The 25,792-nt window shown below is 41.8% G+C and overlaps 1 protein-coding gene across 2 annotated transcripts in view; it reads right to left on the reverse strand.

The window, feature by feature from the left end:
• LOC110987097 (dual 3',5'-cyclic-AMP and -GMP phosphodiesterase 11-like) overlaps positions 1-25,792 on the reverse strand; it is a 45,705-nt gene that overhangs the window by 15,974 nt on the left and 3,939 nt on the right. Inside the window, exons 2-10 of one of the 2 annotated variants that reach the window (XM_022249967.2) lie at positions 14,034-14,201; positions 12,301-12,390; positions 11,577-11,714; positions 9,936-9,971; positions 7,070-7,140; positions 5,295-5,355; positions 4,110-4,157; positions 1,950-2,093; positions 1,175-1,267 (exon numbers count right to left, since the gene is read on the reverse strand). In XM_022249967.2, the coding sequence (XP_022105659.1) occupies positions 1,175-1,267; positions 1,950-2,093; positions 4,110-4,157; positions 5,295-5,355; positions 7,070-7,140; positions 9,936-9,971; positions 11,577-11,714; positions 12,301-12,390; positions 14,034-14,201 (849 nt within the window). The remainder of the gene's footprint in view (positions 1-1,174; positions 1,268-1,949; positions 2,094-4,109; positions 4,158-5,294; positions 5,356-7,069; positions 7,141-9,935; positions 9,972-11,576; positions 11,715-12,300; positions 12,391-14,033; positions 14,202-25,792) is intronic. The other variant, XM_022250810.2, reaches the window with a different exon arrangement.

Here is a 25,792-nt window from a genome sequence, read left to right on the forward strand (position 1 = left end):
CTGTGGCACGATCCACATTAATCTAAAAGGCATTTTTTTCCCCTCCTGATTGACTCAGCCTTCTCAATTTTTCATGATGTGGAGACAGTGATTATTAATTTGTGATATAGGGGGGTTGAAAATTCCACCTCAAGGTCTCCGATCTGGACTGCATTCATAAACATGGCACTACCGCTCTCAAGTGAGCAGGTATACATTGTTTTAGCTGAACTACATGTACCAAGCAAGATCCCTGTGCCACTGACGATGGGTGACTGGAGGTCAAAGGCACTGAACCGGGGGAAATTTTATCATGCCTGAATGAAGCTCCTCTGGAAGGCAAATTCTAGAGTTAGCGTGCGCTGCAATCAATTTTTCATCGACCTCATCAAACTGTCAATTAGAGGAAGCTATTTTCTTCATTGTTTGTCTTTTAATCCAATTTTGTTTGGGTGGTGGATCTGTGATGTGCATTAAAAAAGAGACCGGATGCACATCAAATACATCCTTATTTAGGAGGCTGCTGTGAGAAGAACCAGGAGTTTGCGATATGCATGCAGGCCAACATGGGAATTCTGTGTGGCATTAACGCATGTATTAATCATTTACCGCCACTTGCTTCTCCACCTGCGTTATACATGCAATTCATTCCAATGGAAACACCATGATTTACGTGATGTTATAGCTACGTGCACATCACCAGCACCATAGTGTATACCATGTTCACCCTTCACACACATGAAAAAGGAAACCTTTCTATGTAATTTTTGCACGTGATTTGGGGGAAAAAGTGTAAACATACGAGAGTAAATGTGGGTAAATCTTGGCCTCCACAGATTATGCAGTGAAACTGTTACTGATGATAGCAATGACTGTGGTCATAAATAAAATTTTTTGGAATGCACACAGAAGGGGAGGAGAAAATACAGTATTACTATCGAGCCTCATCTCTTCATGGACAAAGCAAGCCTTTTCTGTTCACTGATGCGGAGAATTAATGAAACGGAGACCTGTAAAGGATAGTTTACACCCAAGATTTCATCATCATCATCATCATCACGTCACTTTATATTTGACATTTAAGGCATGCATTTTACACTACGCCATTACCTGCGGCTTTATTGCGATTCAAGTAAAGACCCCATTAAAGACAGATGTGTTCGTTAAACAGCACAGACAGTGGTGACTGCCTTACCTCTAAGGCTACCCGTTGCTTAGCAACAGCTCGGCACACATTCTCGTACATGTGGGTGTTGTTGATACCCATTCCGCAGAAGATGGAGAAAGCCTGTTCGTGTTTGACAGAGCGGAGGATAAAAAGGAAAAAAAAAAGCAATCATCAAATTGGTGCCTTCTACAAAACTCTCCCATGTCTGATTGCTCAAGAATATTTTGTGGTACCGCGCAGCACTGAAAGGTTGCAATCAAATGAAGCGGAAAAAAAGAAAGAAAAGAGAATCCTCTTCAGTTCTGCTCATAATGCATTTGCTTTGACCTTTGAGTGAGACCGATTTTCTAGGGCAGAAACAGCTGCAGGGCAGAGCATGGGACAGCAGCCAAGTGTACTTGTAGACTTATGATTAATTCTCACATATTTTATCTTGCCTTTTAGAGTAAGTCGGCAAGACAGCAAGTGCATGTAGACATGGTAAAATCTACTCACACAAACCACTTGCTGATTTCCAGATCATTTCAATGTCCACTTTATTTCTGCTTCAAAGCAGATGGCAAATGTCACCTTAAGACACAACTCCACTGAAGTGAAGATGACACATTTATGAAATGAAACGCATCGGGTTCTTGAACCAGATATTATTTGGATTCGACTTCTAGGCTGTACGAATACGATACTTGGAAATGGTCTATTCTATGCAGTTGGTAGGACAGACCCAATCAATACACGGAACATGTGAACTTAACCAACATCTCTCACGACCGGAATAGGATAACCCCAGACTGATTCTGCATACCTCGAACATGTCCTCATCATTCCTATTGAACGGCGTCCCGTCCTGTTTATTGACCAATAGGATGACACCTAGGATGGACCCGTAGGCATTCTTGATGGGCATGCACAGCATCTGCCGCGTCTTATACCCTGTTTCTTCATCAACCTGTCGACGGCAATCAGGATATTTGAGCGGTACAATACGCACGTGTATTTCACACCATACAGGGGCTGTGACTGGAACAGTCATGCAAGCGGTTATCTATGCACCTCTGACTTGATTCCATGATGTTACTACTTGGACATATGACTGCAAAATCGGGCTAAAGACACAATCTGCTCAGCAAAAGCAGGTTACTAGCCACAATGGCAAGCATTCTATATACTTTTCACCGGTCCCCTGCTGATTTTCATATAGCGCATAAATCTAATCTTAGTTTTTCCAACTGGGTCATTCCATGAGGATGGGGCACAATTTGTGATGGTGTCAATTGTTACACAGGTTCCATAAAAATGGACAGCTATTTCCCTGCATCTGGATTCTAAATTGACATTGTTATACATCTTGCAAGGCTGAATACAGAGGGTGTTATTTTTAGAGTACATGTAAATGACCTACTCTACAGGTGGTAAAAGTTACCAATGTAAACAAGGACACCATCACAAGTTGTGCCCCAACCTCATGGAATGACCCAACTAGCCAGCTTCATTACAATGGGACTAGGAATTCCCTAACCACAAGATATATTATTTTGCTTTGTAAATTCAAGTTACTGATCAATACTTCATGCCATCTACATTATGCCTGAGCGGTAACTGGGCTGATTTTGGCTTAGTATGGAAACTTATAGTGAGCTATTTTTCTTTCTGCATGTACGTGTACATAGGATAGCTCAATAACAAAATTTGGCCCAGGCTGGAAAGCTGTAACAACATGATTATGCTCCGTCAATCCTGAATTAATAGGGAAGGGTGTGACACGACCCAGGAGAAAGATCCCCTGAGCCAGTGTCATACTACAGTGACTCTTTCATAGGATTCAATGCTCCGGGGGGGGGGGGGACTTCTGATGGGCATCAAATGCAGGATCACTGGAGATGATTACCCAAGACACAGCCTGTGGGTCTGCCAGACACAAACGCATACACTGCACATGTAATAATGTTGAGGTTTAGTCTTCATTCAAGGCACCGCTGTATTGATAAACAAAACAATGCCACGGGGAAGAGCTCTCCTATGCAAACCGGCCAGGCATGGCCTTTCCGACGCTCAGTAAGATGATGCAGATCACCTGAGGTGTGAGTACATGTACCTAGTACATCAAAATACTGTACTTGGTACTACGTACTAGTACTTGGGAGCAATCTTGCCAAATACCGTATTAAATGTACATGTGTAAGAACGACATGTTCCTGTGTCGTCACAAACGCAAGCCTGCACTTAATTCATGGCCTAATGAATACGTGCAACATATTACATGTATGAACAATACCGGTAGATAAGACTTAAAGCTTTGCATGGTGGAGATACCGTAGATTAAAGAGAGGGCTTGCAGTGCAGTAACACTATGTGGATAGATCTCTTTTGGGAGAGGTACATGTATGTATGGTTCAGATAAGAACTGTTGAGTGTGAAATCGACATTTCCACCAGTGTGCTCTGGTCGTCTTCAGGTGTGGATATTGCGATCAAGTAACTGCATTACTGTTTGAGGTCAGAGTGGGAGGTCAGTCCAACCAAGCTATGAGACAAATACATGTAGCTTGGCGTGTACATCCATGTAAGAGACAGCTCATTTTGACATGCTGAAATATTAGGAAGTTCCATCAATAGGCAACGGCAGCGTCTTGAACTGTGACTAAAATTCTACAGCACTTGTCTACAATCAAAACTTGATTGACCAATCAAAAATCATGTCGCACATCCAGACAATCTGGAATCATTTTTCAACTGAAAATCTGCTTGTGTGCTCCAACTTAACAATGCTGTGCGTGGTTTCTGTCTGCACAGTGAAGTTCTGTGTAAAGTACATTACCAACACCCAAGATTTACACAACGCAAGATTTACAGAGCACATATTCATTGTGGTCCAACATAACCATGAGCCCATAATTGACTGTTCAAGCCAATCAGCACTACACAAATTCACCACCCATCCCCGAGTTCAATGAACAAGAACCCACCTTTGGATCAAACTTAGAATCCTTGTACACATCGGCGATGTTCAAAGTCTGTGTAAAAAAGCAGAAAAAAGTAAACAGTGCGGCAGTAGACCAATAACAAGGTTGGGTCGACGGAAATGAGGTAAGCAGCAGAAAGCAGTCCCATAACAAATACAGCTGCATACAAGCCACGAAGGAAAATATTTGGGTTGGCCTAGGGCAATTTGAGTTCGCTAATAATGTTCCAGGCTTAAAGGTTGTAATCTATCTCCGACGCCAGCCCTAACTACTTGTATTCTGCATGGGTGCTTTTGCATGTACATGTGTTTACTCCAGGATGATGATCAGAATATCCCATTTTGGACGGTGACCAAGGTCAAGTTTTCCCCCCCCCCCTTTTAATCCGGGCTGGTGAAAACAGTCATGCATGTTACACTTTGTAAAAGTACAGTTACTGCTTGTTTGCAAGGCCACTCTGACTATGGGAAACTATGTACCATACTGTGTATGCACAATCAGCGCTCGGCAATGTACATAGCAACCAATGACATTTCAGTTTCTTAGACGGTGTAAGCTGTCCTTTTACTGTACATGTACACGTATATGACATGTGTATGTGGTCAGCACTGTGGACTGTACTTACAGGCCAACGAGACCTGAACTTACGGGTGTATGGCACATGTATGCATTCAAATGCTTTGCAATTAAAATCTGTTTTATAAATGTCTTGACTAGCGTGTTCACAGCACTTCACAGAGCTTGCAACCATGTTGTCTTTTGAATCCGCCCCGAGCTGAAGTGCGCCCCCAATCAGCGTAAGAAAGACAGGTGTCTACAAGCGGGTTCTTTTAGGCGTTCTGCGTTTACGCAACGACCATACAAGCCGGACTAAATTAGTTACGCGAACTCAGCGTGCTCCGCGTCAAATGTGCACACACTTGCGGGCCTCATGGTGCGCCTATGCGGTGAGTACCCAAAAAACGCCCTCTTTTGTTCCGCTCGGAGCGGATAACCCGGAGGTTTCTATCCCCATGGTAACACCGTACATATGCATGGGGTGGAACATTACACACGTACATGTATTCATGGACATACTTTGGGTTCCCATTATGCAGACAGCTTCCTCAAATGCACACACATGCATCCTTGCTACGCTCGTCGTGTTAAAATAGAAGAGGAGGGCATTCCTGACATTGCTAGTCTTACCTCACCAGTAGTTGCTGTATACCCTGTGATTCCAATGTGGATTGGAAAACGACACTCGGTGCTGGAAAGTAAGAATGATGAGTCATTCAAAAAAATCTTTCTGTCTTCATTACACATGCACAAAACTCCCTGTGGTATATAAACGTACATGTACAGTACCAACAGATACCAACAGTTTCTACCATTGTTACATTTTGTCCGGACTTTATCCTGTCATTAAAACAAAGTCATATTTTGTGAACTGTTATTTTCACCTACATGCACATGTATATATTGTCTACATGTTTGTGGGCATGTCGTTTGGCTTGTTAGTCGAGTTAGAGGGAAAGTATGCCGAGGGTTACAATTATTAATTCCGAACTTTAAAGATGAAGTTCAACAATGGAGGACATTTTCTGCAGTGTGTCTTACAATGTAGAGTGTATCCATTGTATCCATATAAGGGTAATTCCAGAAATTAGGGGTCCCTTTTTTTTGTGTGCCCGTCACATCTGACATATGATAAGTTCAGTTCAGAACACATTTTCTAATTTCCAAGAGTGATGAATTAATGCAAATTACCTGCCAAACAAATAGTAGTAGTTTGAAATCACTTCCAGTGATATTTCCAGTCAAATAAGAAAGGTCAGATGTAACAGGTCAGGTGTCCCACTTTTGGACCCTTATTTCTGGAATTACCGGTACGTATATGTACATGTATCACAGAGACAAGGTCTCAATTTTTTAAACTGTGTATTTCAAACTCAATATGAGAAACAAGTTTGCAGTTTGGAGGTCCAGTGGACTTGAAAAGAGAAACAACAGTCCTCGGTTTCATTTTGCAATGGGAGTCGCAACACCTACATGTACATTTACATGTACGACTTCTTTGCTCCTAAACATGCATAGTCTGTACACAATGAAGGGCTCCGAGCCTACCTGTCTCAGCGCCCGTGTGTTTTTGACAGGGATATGGATGAAAAGTCAATTTTTTTTATCACTTGTATGATGAGAATAATCTTGTCAACCACATCGGCAGCACCGAGGCGGTTTTGCCAAACCAAAAACTTGGCAAGCAGATGCCATTAACTACAAGCATGCAGTTTCAAGCACTGCTGGCATCGACCGGGAAGGACATGACAAGGCGGCAGAATACCGACAGTGTGTTTTATCGTGTGACAGATGCCTTCATATTGTGCATGGTTACTGCATAGACCGCGCTGCATGGAGTGATTTAAAATACCTCACCGGAACTACTCACACGTATCATGTCATAATTTTGGCTGATCACATGCTGCCGTCAACAACTATTTCTAGACAGATAATGACTTTTTTAATAATTCAGTTCAGGAAATAAACTAAGGTTCTAAAAGGCATTTTTAACATTGGTCGGACGGCAAGAATCATGTTTCTTGCGGTTTAGTATGTTTTCAGTTACACATGAGCCAAATTTGACACAATTGCCCTCCATCGTTGAACATCTTCGAAAGGTCAAAAATATCGTACATGCATACTGCAAAGGAATGTAATGCATTCTAGCCAAAGGGGAGCATCTTTTTATTGGTGAAAAATTCTAAAATTTCTAAATGCCACGAGAGCACCTTGAATAAGAAGAATCTATCATAGTTTAATGAAATCAATTTCAAACACGGAAAATACAACACTTCTCCCAATGAACCTGACACCAACCTGGCAAAAGTGACACTGATTTATCGAGTGGCACGGTCTCAACATCTCAAGAAAAACTTTTTCATGCTATCAGTTTACAGTCTGCTGTAAACTGCTCTTTGACCAACCTTCCTCCGTTGTTGGGGCCTTTGTTCTCCAGATCATCCACGCCCATCTCAAACACTTGCGAAAAGATGCTCTGTACATTGCATGAAATAAACATTGCTAATTTAACAACGGGTATGCAGCAACGGCTGGCATCATCTGTTGAACAAGTCTCGCACTTGTGTTGAATATTCACTCCATGTACTATACCTATAATGTTTACAGGCCAATCGTGATTGTTTGAATTGTTTTTTAATAAAACTAAAAATCAGCCATGATGTATTTATAATGAAGACAACAATCACAATATTTTTGCTCATGCACACTACAAATGAAACACATTTATAAACTAAACTGCCACACACAAACTAAACCTAAACTTTAAAGAAGATTCATCACAGGGTGTACCTGTATGTACATGTAATCAGTCACTCTTATGTACATGTACATTATTATCACACACTGCATTACATGTTTACTGTATGTACATGTACATGTGGCAGATAAAAATTAACCCACAAATCGATGGATTCTAGAACATATTGTCTAAAACAATTGGCACACTTGCACGTATTCTGAAATATGAAAAAACCGACACTGCACAAATAATGTATCGGCTACAAACGGCTGATTCAAAAAAAAAGGAACAAAACAGGTACCGGTGAAAGCATGATGAACTGGCCTTCAACCAAGGTAACCAATGAGAAAGGGAACAACTATGATGCATAATACATCTGTCAAAAGCAGGAATATGGCATGGACTGTGTACCGTGCGGATACAGGAAAGTGTGAAAGATGTGCTGATAATGAATGGAAAACTGATAATGACAAAAAATATGAAAAATCACATGCACGCTGATAAATGTCTTGTACAGTATTCCCATACATACCGGTACACCCCAGACCACGGCTGGCACATTTCAAAAGGGACAATGTGGCTATTCCACTTGTAAAATAAAATACACACTTTGTAGAAACTGTAAACACCAATTCTGTGGACACACTTGTGTCAAAAAAAAGAAAACCACCAAAAACACCCCCCCAAAAAATTTCTTAAGTTTTCTTCTATTGTGAGCAAGACAATCTTATCTCCTGTTCAAGAATGTTGGCAAAAGTACAACTTCCAAGGCTTGTGAGGAAAGCTCTTAAAGAAACAGAAAGAAGTAACATCATAGACACAATGACAGATACATGTACACGTGCACATAAATTCCCAGATTTCAATGTCACCACTTCTCATTTTCACTATCGATAGAGCATTACCAATGACAATCATCATTTGAAATTGAAACTGGAGGGCTACACATGAGTACATACATGTACATGTATGCCTCATGGTTTTCAAAGCAAACGCACACGTACAGTACATGTACATTGAACATCACATGCATACTGTGCTACGTACATGTACATGTGCGTGACATGCACTCCTACTCAGAAAAGGGTAATTTATTCAGCACAAGGAGTCACTTGCACATACGAGAGAAAAAAAAAGCAAAGTTAATGATCTGCCCCTTAATTTTCCCACACGGTTTGATTGCTCAATGGTTTAAACGAGTGAGATTTTTGAGTGGTTTACATGTGTGATGAGTGCACGGCACATGGCCCGAGGGAAAATACGTGAAGGGCCACTGCATTGCACCACAGCAGTCGTAATTTTGTCCCAACGTTTCCATATCGACTTCTACTAAACCCCTTTTGGTGTTTTACCTGACATGCGATGCGACCTACATCTACATGTACCGGTACAGGCAGATAACAAATATTGCTGCATCAAAATTTATCAAACTGTCGTGAGGAGAGCATGCCTAAGCTGGACATTCACTGACCTGATGACCTGGAGAGATGGAAACAGGTCATTTGTGCTTTTTCTAACACAATGTACATGTACAGGTGCATCATACATGTACACGTACCATGCATAATATACATACAATGTATGTATAGGGGCATGTACATGTGTGTAAATAATGGCACCTAGCAATGCCAATGCTTGCATCTGAAAAATTTTCTTATCAAATTAGATGGACCAAAGAAATGAAATGCAGAACCAGAGTGAAAAGTGAAATCACAAAGGGGACAGATCTGCTACCGCTGAGTGGTTAGGTTACCCGGGCACACAGTAAATGTGAACGCTAATGTAATATTAGGGTCCATGGGTAACATGTACCAGTACACTGACAAGCTGTAACGGAAGTACATGTACACACATTAAAAATATCGCACAATATGGCTACCGGTACCTGCTGTTTTCACCCGACAGTGGGGTGGAAAAAAAAATGCATAGTAGGGCGGTGAACTGCTGCATAAAACATGGGCATTTTGTTTTTTTTTCTTCAAGAAACAGCTCGGGGACAGAGTGCTCTGGCCAATCGGCAGTCTTGTTAGGTATGACATAATGGACTTTCGATTATTCCAGCAAGGCAGTATTGCTGTGAGTCTGTAATTGCCATTCGGTCTTGTGCAACAAATGTAAAATACTGCACAGCACATGTACCGGTATTGCCTTCGGTAAACACTTTCCGTTACCATTTGTCCGTGTATTTTTCCAAAGGCTCTTGCTGAACTGATTCCAGACCAAACAAAACATCCTGCAGTGTACGGTGATGCTTTTGGAGTTTCTCTATATTTGGAGATCCCCCCCCAGCCATCAAGTAAACATGGTGCAATTAAACACCCCAAAACCTGGCAGTGAAAGAGGAGGAACCAAGACGACAAAACAGCATGTAGCATGACTACAGGGGAACCGGTGAATGTGAGTTGAAACATGCAGGCATTTAGCATGACCACAGGAGAACCGGTGAGAGTCAAAACATGCAGGCAAGACAAGGCCGGGGGCGATGGTAGGGAGGGGGGGAGGGGCATGAAAAGACAAGTTAGCGTATGTACCGTTTCTTTGCTTGGCTGACGCTTATTTTTTCTTCTCTGCAAATATGAGCAAACAGATCCCGTGAGTTTATGAGAGACAACATTACAGTCACACGTACAGTGAAGGCAAAAAAGATTAAACTACATGTATCCTTTGGAGTCTCAACTGCCAAGAAACACGTACCAGACATTTCAAATGCACCTTCCAGAGTTATGATCACACAATAGCATGTGCATGTCCATACATGCATGGCAGCGTCTTCAAGAAAGTGTTCTAGTCAGTCAATACGACATGCTATTATTGAACAATAACTGTAAGAAGATCCATGAAATCTGAGCGCCATATCTGATTGAAGTTAAAGCAAGTTACACGTACTTGTATACACTGGCACATTAATATGGATATATTGAGTTATGTCTTCTTTTTAATATTCAATCTCAATATACATGTAGCATATATGTGATTACTTAAGGAGTTAAACCTTGCTACAAGTAGAACGGGTAGGTACATGTACGTGCATATGACACAAGTTTCCAGAGGAAAAGACAAAAACATCTGGTATCAATGTAGAGTACTTTTTTGGGTTGGTGCATGAAAGCACTCTAATGCATTTGTACAGTCTACATGTACATTAAATTTTATCTGGCAAGGCACAAGAGCGTTCCTACTGGTCCTTGGCATTCACGCGCACCAGTTTGTAAGCTGCCCAAATTACTGGTATAATTGAGATTCAAACGTTGCACATGTACAGCATTTTGGAGGCAAAGAATGACGATCCTGCAGTCTGAGCGCAATCAATCTAAAAATGACTATCCTCCTTGGACTTTCATCCTGCATCGCTGCGTCTCCTCCTGCTTTCCTTCCCCAGCATTTTCCTGGCCCGTAGCCATGGCAACACCTCAACCCATTGGAGAGTTGAGAGTACAATGGCATCCTCGCCGAGTACGTTTTGGGCAATCTGCAGGAGGCCCGTTCAGAAACTGTCTTCTTCCAAAAATGAACGGGGACAGAACGCAATGGAAAACAAACGAAATGCAACAAATACTACACAGACAGTTAAGCAAAAAAAAAAAAAAGTGACCAGCGACGGAAAAAATTACACAGAAAAAAAGAGAGCATGTTGAAGGAAGAGAAACAAATATAGAGCAGTGTGTGCAATGATCAATCTGTCCTGCAGATTCTGTGCATTCTGTACTGACCTGCTTGAAGTTAATACCGTGTATTTATAATACCCTCCACGTATAGAGGTGATCTTATACAGGCATGCAGCTCTACATGTATGCGCTGTCCCTGGCCGCTTCATTATGCACATGGAGATGGCTTTGCCGTCTCCCCGATGCATGCACTGTCACGCACAGCATGGGTCCGTTTCTCCGACGCATTACAAAGACAGCGCTACGCCAACATCGGGCGTTTGTATATGAGTGCAACAGTCTGAAGTATTTGTCCGCATTGCTCCACTGCATAAAAACTGTTCACACAACGGCGCGCGGGCATCGGTTGTTATCAGACAAATGAAGTAAATGTTTATTTTATGTGGGTAGGCATTACAGTTAGTGTCGCCGATATGGGAAGATTTACCGCTGTAATACCTCGGGGCACTGAAATCACTTACATGTACACACATTTACTTTTTTAATACCCATATAATATTAACTGACCTTAGATGTCTCGTCCACTAATAGGATTGAGCACCGTTCACAGCGCAAGAGGGATATGGTCAGTTCCATAATCCGTCGCACTATGTTGGACAGTGTGCTTTGTTCCTCAAACAAAACCTTGGCCAGTTCCAACAACACCTTGGATGAAAGACAGAAACACCAATTCATGTTAGTGCTGAGTGGAAACATTTCAAGAATCCTTGTCTCTTGTTTCGTGCGTAAATCAAGACAGACGTAAACGCTTCATCACTGCAAATGAGTGGAAGTTGAGATTGATGGCTATTGATTGATGGGTGATCACCTCCACAAAACACAATTTGAGAAGGGAACAGTGCATCAATTGGATGTCTCCATTTTGTGTTTGATCATGGCTGTTCTAAACTGTGACACTGACATACATGTATGACGTAAATACATACACAGACATCATATCCAAGTTCATGTACACGAACAGCATGTGCAGGCCACTCATACTGTTTCATGAAATGGATTCGGAAAGGTTTGAAATGTGTGACTTTTATGCAATCTGTACTGCACCGAGACACATTACAATGTTTAGTAGTTACCTCTGCAGGTACCGGTGTGCATATTAAAAGGGAGATTTGTCTGACTTTCTTTGATTACATACATGTACATGTATGAACTCTGTAACAAGTCTACTTTCAGCTTGATCTTTGTATGTACATGTACATGTAAAAATGGCACTTTCTCCAGAATAACTCACCTGGTTTCGTCTTATTTCCATGGTGGCCCGTTCATAGATCCTTGCATTATTGATGCCGATGCCACAAAATTGGAGATATTGAGCAAATACCTATACATATTCAGAGAATAAAATATGAGGCAAAAAAAGCATAAACCATACATGTACGTGTACCATCCTGTAATAGAATGGGCAATGAAAGTGTCTGTGACAGGGAAGCAATGGACCACTTTACCGGTAAGTTGCGTATATGGCTCATACATCGTAGTTGTGTTGGATACACTTTTAGAGGGTAATTTGTCCTGACTTCTACAAACATTTCAAGCTCGTTTTAAAACAGAGCAGAAAAATAGCTACCATCCATGACACGCTACACCTGTACAACGGGTTTAGATCAGGGGTGGGGGTGGGATACATGTATGTCCCCCTTCCCTGTCTGCTGCCCTTGTGACTAGGAAAGGAAGGGTTGCGATGAAAGGATGAAGAAAAATCTAGAAACATCCAGCAGAGGTGCCGTTGCCATGACAACAATAAAATATGGTGACATTCCCAGCTTTTCAACAGCTAAAAACGGCGTGAACTCACTCACAAATGGCTACGATTACCCTGTATTGATTCCCAAATGCATGAGTTTTTCCAAGATGCTAAAATGTACTCGAAGCACAAGCCTGAGAAATATCCAATTTGGGTCAAAACTTTTTGCAATCCCGTAAAAAAGAACGAGAAATCACACCCCTGCCATGCTGGCCATAGCATGTATGGTAGGATCATATCCAAGTTTGTTGGCACCATTCCCAAACAAATTGCACAATCCCTTGATCAATATTGCTTGGGATATGTATTTTGTCTCTGTTTGGTTGTCTCTTTATTCCCGTAAATCTCGAAAATCACAGGTCCCTAATTTCATCCTCGTCATCCTTCCACTTGAACCTATTCTCTTGTTTGTTAATATTCAACAGTTTACATTACAAGTCTGCAACATTCTGTCGTGAGAATTTGCTGTTTCTAAAGCATAAACTGCACGGTAACCAAGAACTTTACTGGTACAATGTAACCAAGAGCTTAACTTCAGAAAACCAGTCTGTGACTGGAGAGGTGATGCAGGTGAACCAGTAAATACAATGCCTAATTCACATGGTTGCAGGTGAACCAGTAAATACAATGCCTAGTTCACATGGTTGCAGGTGAACCAGTAAATACAATGCCTAGTTCACATGGTTGACTGCGAGCAACAGTGGATTTTTTCTATGGGCTTATTTCTGGTGGCAGGCCATGTTCATGATCCGTGTTAGGGAGGGGAGGGAGGTAGTAGGCTTGCACTTTCCGCAAGCTCAGCTGTGAGGTGAATACAGCATCACATCACAAAACATCACACGATGCTTTGATAATGGGGCAGGCCTGGGAGGGGACTGGAAATCACATGACTCAACAGTAGCACTGTGCTTAATCCAGATGCACCTTGTTTCGTGTATGTACATGTATGTGCAAGCTTACACGCCATATCAAAATGGTACTTTTTGTATTGTTGGCTCACCATTTTGGCAGTTGGAAAGTTCAATTTCGCATATAGGACAGTGTCTATATGTACGTGTACATTTAGCCTCAAAATACACTTTTTGTCCCCCACCTCCAAAAAAACAAGTGAGAGGGGAAGGGATACATAGCCCCATCCTCCCAGTGTTTACGCCCATTCATTTGTTTCTTGATAACATTTTTAGGAAGCTGCACAGGTGCATGTCGGCAAACCGCCTTACCTTTTCGTCGCCATCAGTGAAGGCTTCAAGCCTGTCCTTACTGCCAATCTTGTTGATGACCTGCGCCACACCTATCACTTCCCCAGAGGGGGCTTTGATGGGCATAGACAGCATACTTCTGGTTTTGTACCCTGTTTGCAGGTCGATTTCACAATTGAATCGAGGATCCTGCAGTCAACACCACAGAAAAGACAAACAAAAAAATTGTCAGCAGCAGATCATAAAATTTACAGCTGAGTTTGAGGAAACAGTAGCTGAAGCAATGTGACAGAAATACATGTTCACTGTCCGCGTACCATACCAGTAGGTGTATGTAACTAAAGTACAGTCAACATGTACGATCGATTTCTTGAAAAATGTACATGTGTGGAACAGCTGTGCAATGGCTTTCATATTAAACAGTATTTTCGACATGTGGCCCGACGAAAATAGCATAAACACTTGGTTATGCAAACACGTACATGTGTATGCCTGCAGCTGTTTACTAAGACTCCATGACTGCCCCCAAATAGTCCTTGAATTACACTGTACATGAAGCTCCGGGCATTTATGAGAGAAGTACACAACTGTACTAAGTACATGTACATGTACAACAGTATTCACAATTTCAGTCTGCCCGACAGTACAGTCGAACCTCATTAATTTACGGCAATTAATAAGAGCACAGTTAACACGGCATTCTTTTTATAACAAGGACATTTTTAGGTCCCAATCCATTTGTTTACTTATTGTTTCCACTCTAAGTAATACAAGGTTCTTGTTATATAACAGGGTAATCTGCAGCAGTACATCTCAAGGACCTGTTATTATGGTTTAACCATACTTGTAAATATAATACAGTACATGTTCCTGGTACATTTGTAAACACTTCACAGAGAACTATTATTGTTATTATGATTAAATATTATAATTTCTACATTCACATGATGAAAAAATTAAACGAAAAACTGTCAAATATTCACAAAGAGAGCATGTAATGTGCTGGTACCGTGATTATCAGTGTGCACACAGAATCCATCAATACGACTCTCATTTGTTCTCTCGATACTCTACGGGCCGAGGAGAAAAAAAAAAGGTCATAACAAAAGGTCCAGGTACGTGTGTAATTACACAGGACCCGATTAATTTGACCTGTGAGCCACAAGTGGCAAAACGAACGAGTCTACTGGCCATTAGGAATAAGAGTGCCATACACGTACCGGTATGAAGTATCTACTTATGAAGTAGGCTGTGAATTCCCTGCATTATACATGCGCCGGGGGTTCAGTACGTACATACAGTGTACTGTATGTACACAACGTCATTGCGTAGTTGGGACAAAAAATTAGTTCAGAATCCCATTACGTATAGATGCCACTTAAAGACAGGGTACACTTGTAGGTATGGTACAGCAGGTGGGCCAAAATGTTTCTGGCTTTATTTTGTACTGATTCGGGGAGACTGGGTGGCATTTAAATATGGTTCCAACGACAAACCGGTACCATATATACAACACTTCAAAGGTTAGAGCCGGTATACATGTAGTTGTACATGTACATGTATACAGAAATACCCGGTGCACTGTACATGTAAATGTACATACATACTGGTAAGTCTCTTGAACCTTTTGGCACCACATTCAAACCACAATTCACAATTTTTTTCTGTATTTCAAACTTTACTTTTTTCCCCAAATTTCCCCTTCCCACTCAAAAAAACCCCCCAACTTCAGGGTCACACCATGACAATATGTGTACATGTACACGTAGATTGGGAAGCACGAGGAATAACTATTTATTGGGCCTAAACTTGCTAGCTTCAAATGCATGCACAACAAGTACTCTTACTAGTACATGTACGTACACTGAAGTGTATAGCCAGATACACATGGAAGTGAAAATTCTTGAGACTACACGTACATGAATAAATTTCTCAATTTTCTTGAATGTGTCAAGTGCATGTACTTGTACTCCATTATACGGGTATTTTGTAGAAGTGCGCCCTCAAGAGTTTGCATGTGTTGACCACTCACAATGCGCGAAATCTGTCGACCCTTTGCAAATGTGCACTGGGTCAACAGATTTCGCCCATTGTGATTGGCCAACGCATTGCAAACTCTTGGTGGTGCACTATTGTGAAGCGCCCAAATTGTGGGTGTTCCTGTATTGTGTGCGTTTACATACATGTACATAATGTACATGTCCAGCAGTGTACATACATGTACATTCCAGAGGATGTGCTTTGATTAGCTGAAGAGAACGTTAACTGTTAAGATTTTTTGTTGCTAGAGCACCAGTGATACAAAGTACCGGAACATGAGCATTGACACCGTTTCCCTTTTTAAATGTGATATCAATGTAAATCCCATCTGCAGGTTAATAAAGAGACATTTATAACATTGTAAAAGACACTCTTTACTGAGCCAAACCTGAAGTATGTATCCAAGGGAGGGTGGAAGAGGTAGAAAGGTTGGGAGAGGTAGAGAGGTCAATGGAAGGCATGGCCTTCCTTCAAAAAGCAATGTACATGTACACAAGAGGGACTGTCCTGAACTGAAATTGAGAAAATGTCATCATTTTTTTTAAATACAAGAAAAGACAAGAGAAAGGCTGCCCATTTTGTAAATGAACTTTAATGACAACTTCCATACCTTCACCTTTCACACTAACAGCCAGCAACCGAAAAATTGAACAGTGTCTGGCTATCACCTGTGCTGCCCCCCCACTCACTCAGAGCATATGTAGCCAATAGTCTGTAACAGCAGGTTGTTTATGGACAAAATTGGCCTTACATGACACCCATGCAGTTCATCACCAGAACCATTCCCAGGCTGATCAGTGCCATGTTCATGTTCAGTATGAGGTTCCCTCTCTCCTCCATCACTCAGCAGGGGCTTGTAGGGCCCAGCGGCGGTACTCCTGTGCTAACAGTCTGCTACCCCATCCATACTGTTTCCATAGCAACAGGTGATAGTTCGTGGGGGAACCTTTTTTTGTTGTGTATTCTCACATTTTTGGCATGCTTAACGGTTGGGGGATCTTGGAAGCTCATAACCAAGCCACTCGCTGGGCACTGCTTGGGAGGTTACAAGGGTGACTGTCAAGTTCAAGTTTGGTTCAGTAAAAGCTCTCATGAGCATTTTGTTTTTAAGAGCTCTGGGACAGCACTCGGTTAACAATGTTATGAATATTTACATCAGTGTGAAGGGCAAAACCCATAATAATTAACTTCTCCCTCACCAAAAGTTCCAGCATGTCTTTGGAAATGGTTCCGCAAGGTTCTGGGAATTCTGTCCAAAGTGTGAGTCAGAATTGGCAAGCCGCAAATTTGCTGTAAGTCTTGGTCTTCGCCAGGTGCACAACACACTTTCAGCAGGTACATGTACATGTATGGTACATGAACTGTAGACTCAAACCCCTCATTTGGCAAGACACCACAAGAGCATGATACAATAGTGAGTGAGTGATTCACGGTCACACCACCAAGAGGTCAGCCAGGAAACCTTTGCATTCTCCCACACATGGGGAAACCTCCCCACATCTTTCCAGAAGCAAACCCTTCGTGCATTGGGTATTTTCTCTTGCAAACTGATGCAAAAAAAGATGTCAGTGCTTAAATGGGAAATGTTAATGGGCGACTCTGAGTTAATGACGAATGAGAAGAAAACAGAACAGCCTTACGTGTCAATCAAGACTCGTGACAGAAAAAATAATTTATGTCCCCATCCGAGAGTACATGAAGCTCATGCACACTGGTACATGTCCAGCACGATGACTGCAGAATTTCAAAAGTAGCAGCTACGCATGATCACTGTAGAGACATCTTCGTACTGGATCAAAGAAACTTTAGTGGTCCACAAGTGTACCTTTGCAGCTTACCAACATACCCCATGTTGCACACATATGTAAACTGAACCAACAACGGCCTTTTACACATGTTCATGTTCCAGTATGTGTGGCGCTCTACATGTAGTTCTGGCACCTCATGTGTGCACAGAACACAGCATATGTGCATCATTTATGTGTCAGCATCACATTTATTTGTCTATTAATTGTAAGATTCTCGTACATGTATTGTACGGGTACTCAGGAGCACCTCAGATGGTTCTAGTAATTTTGCCTCATCTGCAATGACGGACACTTAAAACCCTCGGACAACTTGCTATATTGCTGAGAAAGGCACACTTCAACCTGACAAGATGCTGTGGAGAGCCTGCGCCAGTGGCACCCCTTTACCTTATTTGCAGAGCTTCCTCAAGAAGGGCCGCATCTTCTTCGACTCTTCTGAACGCGCATCTACCAAGGTACGCGTGCATGTACAGAGGCCGACGATTCAGTGATTTATTTCTGCCGTGGACCTCCTCTTTTGTTCACTGTTGGCTCATCTCCTTTTCTCTGTAGCTAGTTTCCTTCGTCTTGCCTAGAGAATATACATATCTGAATTGAAGCCAAGCAGAAACCTTGTTGTCTCCCCCAGCCACATTTGTTAACTTTTAAGTACGCAGGCAAATCAATTTATAAGGGACACTGTGGAAGTAATCGGAGGGTGAATTATTTAGACAAGGAAAATGCTCAAACAATGTTCATGTTTCGTCTGTAATTGATGGAGATCTGAAGAAGTACATTTACATTTGCAGTGTCGTTCAGACAAAAAAGGCGCAGGTACCATGAATGAGTGGAAAATGCCCCACATCTGACAGGTCTTTCATTCTCTGAGTACATCTACATTGTAGCATTAAAGGGACAGTTTCCAGGGCTGATCATGGTTGACTTAACGGCACACATGAATTGGGAAAAGGTTACTCTGGCTTAGTGACATTTACCACAAAAGTCTGATGTTTACAGAACTTTAGGGCACAACATCCCTCCCTTTACCTCCTCCCCCAATTTATCTTAATGGTCTTACGGTAGGTTCTTGTGCATGTACAAACTGACTAAACAGGTTCATATCAAGAAATCCACTTCAAAAGAAGCAGTCACTGTCTCCAAGCTGGTATACTTGCATCCAACTACATGTACAGTATTACACGGCACAGTGCACAAGAACCTTGTTGACTTGAGTCTAGAGGACAATGTACAAAATATGCAAGGCCATGAAAACCTTTATGTACTGTCATGACTGTTGGCTCCAACTCCGGCACTTTGCAATCAATTAAAGCAAACCAGGCGGGCGTCAAGTTAAATCTTAAACTTTAAGCCATTTTTTGGAAAGTGGCATTCAAGCCTTACTATCTCCCACATTATTTTTTGCCTCATCACAGTTACTAATCTGCACAATCAGCTATGTACACGTACACATTATATGTACATGTATAATGTCCATGAACGTGTGACTACATGAAATTTCCACCCCAGCAAACCGTACAATGTGGATGCGGAGCCCAGGGCCTATTACCTGTGGCATACTGTCGCGTGCGAAGGAATGCACCCATGCATGGGCGCAAGACAGAAATGCCACTGAGGTCACCCCTGCTCATATTCAGCCCAGAGCCCACAGACATGCACACAAGACTTCTTCACCGAATAGCACCATCAATCATGCGACTGTGTTTGTCAAAATATTCTGGCCACAATGTCCCATCGGCGTACAGAGCTGGGAGTCTCAAACATGTCAGCGCTCAAAATGTGATCCTCAACCTTCGCATACCCACTGATGAATGCCCCCTTCAAATATTGTCCAAATAGCCTGCAATATTGTGCGTTGCAGTAAAGCACACCAAGTGTGCAATATTGTACAGCCAGTGTACCATAGCAGTGGTGCATGTACAGTGTATATGGCCACTATAACGCACATGTGCACAGGCCTCCATGTGCCCCACATGTACCTCTATGAATACTGCAAATATGCTAAGTAACGTACCGTACGGTACATGTACCTTTGCAATACTGTACGATGGGCCTACTGTATGATGGGCCTACTGTATGATGGGCCTACTGTATGATGGGCCTACTGTATGATGGGCCTACTGTACGGTGGGCCTACTGTACGGTGGGCCTACTGTTTGATGGGCCTATTGCATGTACATGTACATGCATGTATGTACATGTACAGGAACATGGACACTTGTACCATAGATGTACATGAACCATCCATGGTGGAATGCATATTTACGAATATATGTACCGCTACATGAACATTGTACATATATACGTACATTCATGTACCTGAAAAGCCCCCAAAACTTAAGGGATTATGGCCTCTATTAGCCACCGTAGCTACATGCAGTACCAAAGGCTAACTGCAAAATGCTTGATCTCTGGTGACTCAGGGAGGGTCGCTGCAAAAATGCCTAGAGGGCGAGGGTTAAGTCACAAACGGAGGAGCGGCTGAATGCAAGAGCGCTGGCACGACGACCAACACCAAGACAATGGGATGACTGCCTGTCTTCCTTCCACGGAATGTTAAAGAGCTCCACGATGTAAGCCTGTGAGAACTAACTACATCGTGTGTTGTAGTGTACATCACTCCGTTCCAAATGGAAAATGAATAGAAGAAAGTACGAGAACAACAGTGAACAAAGAAATTAACACAAAACAAGCGAGTTTCCTCTCCCCATGCATAAATGTACAAAGCAAGACAAGCGAACGTTTTTACTGCACCGGTTAATAACATGGCGCGCACACTGTCCAACATATTTACATTTGGGGAAAAGTCACTGAAGCCTCTAATACAATATGCATATGCCCATTATACAAACAGCAGCAGAGGCACTGATGATGTGGCTTCTACTGGGGCTCGTGTTCAGCATGCTTGAGGGGGTGCATAAATGGCATACCAGGAAGCTATTATGAAGATACTGCCTCCAAGGGTGTACAATATAAAATGTACAGACTATAACCCATATATAAACAATGCACTGTTTGATATACAACAGGCTAGTACTATTAATGTACATGTACACCATGCATCTTTTATGATTTTGAAATATGGAAACTATATTGAGTATGTACACATGCAGCAGGATAATTCAATTCAATTACAGTGTGGGAAAATTTATTAGGGCAAAAATCCTTTCCTGTTCTCACTGCATCATGGGTTGCATGACAAACTACGCATTTTATATGTCACATGGACATTACGTGTACATGTACCATACGTGCACAAACCTTTGAAGGAAGTTAAACAGGCCAATAGATGAGGATATGATATACATGTACAGTGTCTGGTGGTAACATTTGTCTTCAGATTATTTCTCAAATGACATCTGCTCATCAAGTCACAGTTGACTCGTTTCTATTCCAAGCAGGAGAAATAGAGGGGAGGATGGGACAAGCTGACAGGGAGGCGAGTTATGGTACACAGCAACGATACCGTAATAATGATAATGGATGGTACTTACAGAGAAACCACATTACAAAGTGTCAATGTGCTTACATTATTAATGCATGTGATCGTTGCATGTACATTGTCCACTGTTGGTATAGACTGAGACAGAGTTGGTACATGTATACTTTCCAGGATGAAGGATTGCCCCGTGCATACTACATGTACATTGAGTTTGCCTCTCATCATCTGAGTAGCCCAGAGGCTGGTGATATCATTCTTATGAGTCATGCCAGGCAGCCACGATGGACTCTACTCCTGAGACAAAGTTGTGGTGACTCGCCCAGGCAAATTACACGTACGTGTACATGAGCATGCAGGCGGAGTTGATCTCAAGACAGCAAAAGTATCGGTCCATCTAACTGTATTAAGGGACACTGGAAACGGAACGGGCTTGGAAGATTAACCCTAACCCTCCTCAATCCTCCAACAGGTGAAGGATTGAGGAGGGTTAGGGTCAACCTTGCATGCAATATGGGCCAAAATCAGATTCCAAGTTATAATGAACGTTTTTCTGTTACTGTTTTTGGAAATTACAGTCGAATTTCCCTTATAAGAGGTCCTACGGACTTGGGAAATTACCTTGTTATAACAGGAACCTTGTATAATATTATCAGGAATTTAAACAATAAAAAAAACAAAGGATTGGGACCTCAAAATTTCCTCGTTAAAAGCCAAATCTTGTATTAACAGTGCTCTTATTCACGAGGTTACACTGCATTCTATTGGAGATTGGTTTGCTCACTTAAAGGTTGTGCATTGTAAATGTATGTATATGGGCCAAAAGATCTCTGTGGATTTTGAAGGTTGACAGGGAAGGTTAGGTTACAAAGTACAACGATATGTAACAGTAGAGCTGAAGGTTGTGTAAAATTTAAAAAAAGATGCATGTGCCACAGGAGTGTGAAAGATACGGTAAGAGTCTTTCCCGCGGATGTTAAAAAGAGGCCAAGACGATTGGCAGCAGATCTACGATCGCCACAGGTATACAATAGGACTACGTGCATTTCAAGTCCTACAAGCCCTTCACTGAAATACAGTGGTGCTTTACAGATCAGAACAGATGGCGGCCTTGCAGGTCTCCAAATGATCAACAGTTACACGTATCAGACTAACATCTGAAGGACCACTTGAAAGATACTGGTACAGACCACTACATGTATGTGCAAATTCAACATGAAACACTCGGCAGTCTCCCTGTGTATGTACAGTCCATCCAAATTACTTGGGAAATTTATTGCTTAATAAATCTGCGTTAATGGTGTCAAATGTCTGTAACTTAATATCACTCAGCCAAAACTGCCTCGGCCATTTTAGTATTGTGATATCAATGAGGTGCACAGGGCCTGAGAAAAAAAAATTGAACCAAATAAAACACAAAATAAAATAATATTAATATGCACGCACAATGTATGCCAATTTTAGCATAAATTCATGGGAATATCATGAAGGCAGGTCATTTGGTCAGGATGGAGATCTTTTCCAGTGGCAGGATAGACAAATGAAGGGACTAACAAGAAGCCAGATTTGTTAGTTCGTTTGTGCTTACTACTCTACCAGAATCCTTCACTTTCAGTATTATTAGCTTCAAAACATTAATGCAAACATTTATGATTTTCTGGGGAAACTTTTGGTGACTTTTGTGAAGTACCGGTAATGCACAGTGCTTTGACTGGTTAATCGGATTTCTTCAGCATGAGCATGAGTCTTCTAATTTCACAATAATGGAGTCAGAAATTTACCTGGAATAAAATGCAATTAATCTGATTCTTTTATTGACGTGGTCGGCTTGAGATTTGATCAAAACTGCAGGTGCGTTTACGCACGTGTACACGTGATGACATTCTTGGGATATTTTTGTCAAGAATTAATGACAGGGTCCCCTCCCCAAAGCCCGCAGAACGGAACCACCGCATCACGTCCATGAACGTGTGCACGTACATGTACACTACGTACGAAATGTACATGTGCATGTACATTTCGATGCAGGTGCGGGAGACTGGTGTGAATTCCCCAGTGAAGGTTGCTGCTGGCCAGGTTGAAATGCCAGGCCCTGAGTACCCAGCTGAGCTGCAGTGGCAGAACTCCATAAGGAGTGAATTTGAGACCTTGCTCATTACCTACGTATTACAGTTCATGCACTGGTACATGCACTGGTACATGTACAGGTGCAAGTATGGTACCGGTGCTCCGTTGTACATGTAGGTACACACCCCACACGTACAGGTGCGTACACTTGTACTTGATGTATACACGTAACTTTACAGGTACATATACCGGTACATGTAGGTCTTTCACATTTTGGTACTAGTAAGTTGGCTGTACAAATACGGTGTTCAATACACTACCCAAATTTTGTCAATTATGCACATTCACATCACACAGCTGCTCCACAATGTTCCATAATTTATGCCGACAGTTTTATTGAAAATCTCACACTCCCTTGTATATATGTACATACGATGTACTGTACGTACATGTACCTACATGTATATGTACGTACATGTTGGTATAATGTGACCATGTGTACAGTGTACCGGTATATGTACATTGTGCGTACATGTTCATGTACATGCATGTACATGTACAGTACATGCAGTTAAATCTCGTTAATAAGAGGTCCTCTCGACTTGGCAAATTATCTTGTTATAACAGGAACCTTGTATTTTCAGGAATGAAAACAAAAGCAAAAGGATTGGCACTTAAATACATGTACATGTATTTCATTGTTTTAAGCAGAATCTTACATTTACAGTGCTCTCATTAATGAGGTTTCACTGTCCCCACATGTACAGTGTACACGTGTTATTGAAACCGCCCATTTGTGTAGTCAGTGTTCGATGTGTGAATCTGTGTGCTTTGGCTTCACAAAAATCCAGACAGTTCTTTGGGAATTCAACATAAACTGCCGCCTCTCTTTCTCCGTCCAACTTCTGTGACATCAATCTCTGTCCATGTACATACACACACTGTACACTACCTTCCCCTATACGATTTGTTAGATTTGTCCTTCATATCGTCATTCTCTCTATTGATTATGCAACCTTTGCAGTCTACGTGTACCGATAACATGATTATCCTCATTGTGAATCGGCTATTAATTTGTCCCGTGCGATTAGAAATATGTCGCTGTGAGAAGTTCTGAGATTGTAGTGACTGTGTGTGAAATTAATGCAACCCATCTCTTCCGAATGCGCAATTCAGATTTGTTCAAGAGTTGATGGGATGTTATTAGACCAAGTGTGCGCACTTATCACACCGATAAAGACTGAACAATGACGCAGTCTACATGTACCTTGTCTCTTGCAGGGTTATCTGCACTGACCTAGATTAGTAACCCTCCCTAAACTCTCAACGATTTTCTTTTCCCATAGTGGGCATTAAGATATATATGATACAAAATTAACAGTGATCTACTCTGTACATATGCAGAACTCTGGGGACAGACTCCCGACCTTTGAAAAACTGTTCAGATGGAAACTTTCCAGAGTTTTAAAGAGGATCCTTACTTTCAAGAAAAAGAGGCAATCAGACAATCTTTTAAAAAGCACCACTGTGTGTACACGTAATCTGAGCGCACAAAATGTGGGTAAATTCAAGGGTACCCTGTACCCTTGGTACTTTATTGGTCCTGCAAAGTATTGATTTGTTGTAAACAGCAGGCTTATTTGACGTCACTGTTTGTCAGAGCTGATTGGTTAGATTACCGAGTGCATTTTTTTGGTTGGCTCTGGATAAGACACCATGAGCATGTTGGTATGTGTTATCCATGTACATACACTTTTGTATTTAATTTCAAATTAACGCGCTCACACTGACATTTTCGACACCTTCTGTTTGACGTCATGAAGCTAAAGTGGCACCCATGCCATAAATACAGTCAGGCGCTGCATCCCTGAATTATTTTCCTGACATGGATCAGGGACCCCACAATCACTTAGCCATGGTAACTGCTGCTGGTAGCATTTAAATGATTAAAAGGGTTCAGAGAACTGTAACCCTTGAACAGGATCTACACGCCGTTTTATCTTTTTATGCACCCTGGCGCCCAGTATCCCACTGAGCACATGTAACAGTAACGAGGGTTCCAGCTAGTAAATTTTGTATACCCAGCAAGAAATGAGACCGAGGGATACCCCCCCCAACATGTCCAATCCCTGTACACATTCCAGACTATTGTTACTTAACACATCCCCCCAAACATGTCTGAAAGGAATTCCCAGATTCCTGCGAGACAATGACCAACACAAAGCAGGGGGGGGTTCTCTCCGTCTCATACCTTGCTGCATATGAAATTTTGAACTTCATGGACCGAGTTTCATTGAAACACAAATTTTGCAATTAATACTTGCCTTTTTATGCAGTGCAACATGCATTCATGATTGCCAAAGTTCTGCTCAGGATAGACGGTGGCAAACTTGGTAGCTATCCACCATGTACGGTACACATTTCTACAT

Source organism: Acanthaster planci, linkage group LG19 (genome assembly GCF_054643075.1).
Source record: "Acanthaster planci isolate LZ-2023a linkage group LG19, COTS_SCS, whole genome shotgun sequence".
Classification (NCBI taxonomy): Eukaryota; Metazoa; Echinodermata; class Asteroidea; order Valvatida; family Acanthasteridae; genus Acanthaster; species Acanthaster planci.